Source organism: Odontomachus brunneus, unplaced genomic scaffold (genome assembly GCF_010583005.1).
Source record: "Odontomachus brunneus isolate Ranch 3 - 2012 unplaced genomic scaffold, Obru_v1 Obru_scaffold_071, whole genome shotgun sequence".
NCBI lineage: Eukaryota > Metazoa > Arthropoda > Insecta > Hymenoptera > Formicidae > Odontomachus > Odontomachus brunneus.
The window spans coordinates 1,321,266-1,326,685 of NW_022639521.1; the positions used below are offsets into that span (position 1 = coordinate 1,321,266).

At 30.3% G+C, this 5,420-nt stretch overlaps 2 protein-coding genes across 7 annotated transcripts in view; one reads left to right on the plus strand and one right to left on the minus strand.

Annotated features, from left to right (window-relative positions):
- LOC116846861 (four and a half LIM domains protein 2) overlaps window positions 1-5,420 on the plus strand; it is a 642,247-nt gene that overhangs the window by 400,054 nt on the left and 236,773 nt on the right. The window lies entirely within an intron of this gene.
- LOC116846883 lies at window positions 193-5,373 on the minus strand. 2 transcript variants are annotated; one of them, XR_004378608.1, is made up of 3 exons: window positions 3,754-5,373; window positions 2,344-2,557; window positions 193-1,842 (listed from the first exon to the last, which is right to left on the minus strand). XR_004378608.1 is itself a non-coding variant. In XM_032821273.1 (2 exons), exon 1 carries the CDS (start codon window positions 5,093-5,095, stop codon window positions 3,797-3,799), a length of 1,299 nt encoding a protein of 432 aa, XP_032677164.1. In that variant the 5' UTR covers window positions 5,096-5,373; the 3' UTR covers window positions 193-1,842; window positions 3,754-3,796. The 2 variants fall into 2 exon arrangements, 1 of the variants encoding a protein (XP_032677164.1); XM_032821273.1 differs by lacking the exon at window positions 2,344-2,557.

Here is a 5,420-nt window from a genome sequence, read left to right on the forward strand (position 1 = left end):
GCCAAACTCCTAGCAGCACAAAGGAAGCTTAAATAGCTCGTAAACAGAAAAAAATTCCAGAAAACTAATTGTCGAGGAAACAGAGGCCTTATTATTTGGAGCTGGAATTGCAGAATAGTCAAAAACAGCCGTGACTTTCCATAAACTGTTATTTATTTGCTTCGTTAACTTGAACGTTTTTCTCAGAACTACTTTTTCGCAAATTGCGTACATCAAAACTCAAAAACTATTCAACCAATTACTTTGTGCTTATGCGTGCATGTACATTATTACTTTTTTAATAAAATGAATCTGTATGTAATTAATTTTTATTTACTTAAACAACTTTTCTCAAACAATGAAAATGAAAATTTTCCGTAAAATTTGAACGTTTTCTTTTGAAATCGTTTATTTTCACTAAATTTCCAATTTTTTTTAACACATTCATGTTCATTCCTTGTGATTTTTATTAAAAGAGAACAAATCTTTTAGGATCTTTATTGTAAAATTAAAACTAAGTTCGCTAGAATGCACACAAATTCACCTCGTCAAAAATGAGGCCTCCGACATCGACCTTTATTAACTATAAAAATATCCATTACTGTTGCTCAAAGAAAATGTTTTCTAATTCTCTGAATGTGCATATAAATATACTAAAAGTTTCAAAAAGATTCATCGAATAGTTTTTTTTTAATCCCTAAAAACTGCCTATTTTTCGGCTCATTTAGATGGAGTTCTCGCCTTAACGATCTGATTTGACTTTGCAAATATAATGGATATTTCTGGTCGAATAGAATTTCATAAATTTGTTTGAGGCATATATCAAAAAGGCATATAATAGTTTATTTATATTAAAGCTTACATCTAGAAAGTATTGTCAAGTGGTCTTTAGAAATACGTATGATACACAGAATCCACACGTTCTACGGCAAAACCGCCTCTTTAATTTATAAAATTATGGAAAGAAAAGCTTATTGATCAGAATTGTTTTCCCTACAGAAGAGATCGATGAAAAACATCTACCTTACACCTTACATCTTAAATGATTTACATTGTATGTCATTTCGTACAACAAGAAATCGCAAAAGTGTCGCATATTGTGTCACAGTTATGCAAATATTACGCATATGATATAGGTATATTTCTATTGTACAGGAGAACTACAATATAATTACGTATATAATACAACGTACTATACTATATATATTATGATATTATTGAATAGATAATAGTACTAACCGAAACTAACAAATCGAAAGTATAATAGCAAAATATATGTTAGCCAATTAAAGAGAAAAGTATTCTTTCTAAGGAAACTCGCAATAGATCCATGAAAACGACTTACTTTTTATATTGTTTATAATACCCAAGGTTTATAATACCCAATACGCGTATAACGCGCTTTTAATGCGCATTCAATTGCATTGGCTTCAAAATCGCATTTATTGTAAGTTTAAAATGCACTCAAATTAATGCGATATTTACGCATTTCGTAATAACAAGTTTTTTAAAATAAATAAATAATTTTTTACGTGATACAACGTCAAATCACAAATTATTACTTGCTTACAAAAGATCTGTTCTTTTCCATAAAACTTCCAGAACTGATGTATATTAATATAAAAAGATAGTTTTTTTCTTTTTAGTTGAGTGATTGTAGTTTAAGTTTAAGAAATTTATGCACACTGAAACATACGAATGGATGCTTCTTGTTGAAAAATCCCAGTTGAACACCCAATTGGGATTCCTACTGGGTATTTCGCCTAAGTTCCCTAGAAGAGTTTCCTAAGTGCCATTCCCAGATGAGTTTTCCAGATGAAATTTTTCACGTCAATGAAATGTCAATGTCACAGAATGCCATATCTGTAATTCAACAATATTTATCATTGATTTAATAAAAAATAATGTTGGAAGAACAACCCCCACATACGCTTGCAGCAACATTAATGCAACATTTCAATATTGTATATTGCAATGCAATGTTGTAAAAACATTACAGAGACATAAATTAGCAAGATATCAGCGAACGAGATAGGCGAAAAATATTTTTTTGAATGCGCTACCATAATGTGCATTAAATGCGAATTTAATGCGGGACAAATTGTGCTTTTAATGTTAATTAAAATGCACATTTAAAACGCATTGTACGCATATTGGCGTTCCTTGGGTATTATCACCGATGTGATTAATATTGTTACAATATTGTTATACAATGGTTTAACAGTCTCAGGTTCAACAAATTTTGTTTAGATTTTACAAAGTTACTTGAATATTACAACAGAACAATATACAAATACATCTTTTTGGATATAGTCAATTTTTTCAACGTCATATTAGGCAAATTGTATATATTCCACTACGTACTTGCCATTATTATAACCTTGTTATACAAACTTCGATATGTCTCGCTCGGTGCATTAACCTGTGCTCCTTGCACAGATAATACGAAATTATTCCGCACCAAAAATACTTCATAAATGCTTCTATAGATTTGCATACGTGGCAAACGTTGGAATGGGAAAATTTTTTTTATTGTACAAACAAAAATTGCTCTGTAGTCCAAATATCGAAATAATATCTAAAATATTTCCGCGTAATTAACATTTGTAAACGGGATATATTTTGTAATATTAATATAAAACAGCGTGTGTGAAAAAGAGAAACGCTCGAAACATCAGTGTTTATATTCACATGTATGACAATTTATACTCTGTGACATTCAATATAGATGTCGACAGGCATCAGTAAAATATTCACAAATGTTCTAGCATATATCAGGAAGTTTTACAATTATATGATACAACTATTTACGATGAAAACTACATACATATATATATATATATATATATATATATATATATATATGTATATATATATGTATGTATATATATATATGTATATGTGTATATATATGTATATATATGTATATATGTATATATATATATATGTATATATATGTATATATATGCATGCATATATATGTATGACATATAAATATGTATAATAATGTAACAATATATAAATATATATAACATATAAATATAACATATACATGTATAACATATAAATGCACATATAACATTGGATCTTTATATTTCTTTATAATCTACTATATTACTAAATTATCTTTATTGAATTAGTCGTAATAAAGAGATTTCCGATGCCGAAGTCGTGCAGCCAGATAATACTGTCAGCGACAAGTAATACATGATTTTGCAAATGAGGATATTTGATTTCGTACACTTTCAGGTCACGAAACATATAGCTCGTACATAACTTATGTGTAACTTTGACTTTCTCTTGTTTAAAGTTAGTTCATTTTGCATTATATCACGAGAACCTTACATGTTCCAATATTCATTCAGCTGCATTATATATTAACAAATTTGTTCGATGCAACACTCTTGATGTGGAGCTCTCTATAACGGGACAATTATGTGACACAATGAACATTCCATTAGTTCTTTATTGTCTCGCAATATGTCCATACGCGCATGTGTATATGTGTGTGTATGTATATGTGGGTATTAGTCCATATTATTAAGTACTTTGGAAAATGTATTCACTATCTTCAGTAGAGTACATAATAGACTTTACAGACGCGCCGAGTATTTTTTTAAGGAAAATATTAAAAGTAATACAATATAATTATGATCTCTTATAATATAATTATGATCTCTATATGTGCAAATATAATGCATACAGCATGTTATACTTAGAAAAGAAAATATGAAAGGTCAAAAACAAAAAAGTAAATTTATAAGAGGCATTTACCTTGTATATTGTTTATAATGATAAGACTAGTATGACGATACAATTATTCGTCAAATGAATTGCTGCTGGTGCTAGGTTGGTTGTGATTGCTAGAAGTGTCTAAGTTCTTTCTTTTGTAAGCTTTTTTAGCATACACAATTAAATACTGATGAAAAAAGATCACAGAATCACTCTCAACATCTCTATGTGGTCTACAAGATGCGAATTTATTCTTCTCATTGATGATAGGCTTTTTGTGTAATATTTTATCGATTTTCGTAACAACCTGCTGTGCCTTACTTTCTGATTTGCAAGTCAAAAATAATGGTTTCTTCTGACACATTAATGTTGCTACAATAGCCGTCCCATCATTCTCAAAATCTATATTAAATCCTACAATTAGATGTGGTTCTAGATATAAACGAGAATATCTATAATGTCCATATGTCATAGAACAATAAACAAAATAAAGTTCTTTGTTTTTGGTGCGACAAGTTTGACAAAGCGATATTTTATAAATATTTTTTTCTAAGTTTGGTTCTATCATTATAACGAATAATGTTGAGTCAGGATAAATTTGATGTACAAAGACTTCCCAAGCCAATAGACTATTTCGGTCCGTAAAGGATCCGGCTATAACGTGAATTATAAAGATTGAAGAAAACGTCAGTCGCTGTATATTTGTTCTCGAAATGTGAAATAATAACGTCAATGGTCTTGAGAAATAATTAGTATATAAAAAATCGACATAGTTCCAAGTGTTGTAATCTCTACTACGTCCTAAATGTTGTCGAAGATATGTTTTCATGTCGCTTAAATTTTCATAAGTTAGAAGGTCTATCGGTATTGGTACATTTTGTTCATTTATTACGCCTTTGTTGATATCCAGTTTTTTACAAAGCCGTAGATATTTACAGTTGTGCACATAAGGAGTTGATATGTGCCTGTAACACATGCTGACCGACATGCATATGTTGCAAACGACACTGAGGTCATTCTGGCGGCGGCATATGAGACACGATTTTGCAAATAGCAATATTTGCTCTTCATATGGCTCTAGATCGCGACCAAGTTTATTCTTAACTTTTCTCACATTAATCTTCTTAAATTCAGTCCATTCTGTAAGCGTTATATCATGAGAGTAGTATATTTCGTCACTCAGGCTTAATACAGCCAGACAAAACTCTTTGTGTTGCTCTCGGTGCAATTGCAAGTGTTCCTTAGAGCAGTAAGAGATCAAACGGCACCAGTGACATGCGTGCAGGTTCTCTGAAATTTTGCAAACGTGACAGACGTACGGATTAAAACAATTATTATAATTTACGATTACATCCCGTACTGTGGATAGTCCAGAATTCGACATCACGCTTAGAACGGTATTACTGACGTCCAGAGAATGATATTTTATAATGTTAATTTATATTAATGAAACTTGTAATATTCTTGCTCGACACCGTACGTATTTAAATAAATTGTGACTTGTGATATATGTTGATCCTGCGACTATTTGGAAAACACTAATAATATGTTTACAAGCGTTTCTGCGCATCATGAGGTCAATCGTTTTTGTATTTATAAATATAACGAACTACGGGAATTTGTTGGCAGAAATAGAATACTTTGAATAAATATAGTTGCAATAAACACACACACACACACACACACACACACACACACATATATATATA

What these genes read in the sequence shown, in the direction of transcription:
- LOC116846883 (XM_032821273.1), bottom strand. Translation starts at nt 5,095, where the DNA reads ATGTCGAATTCTGGACTATCCACAGTACGGGATGTAATCGTAAATTAT.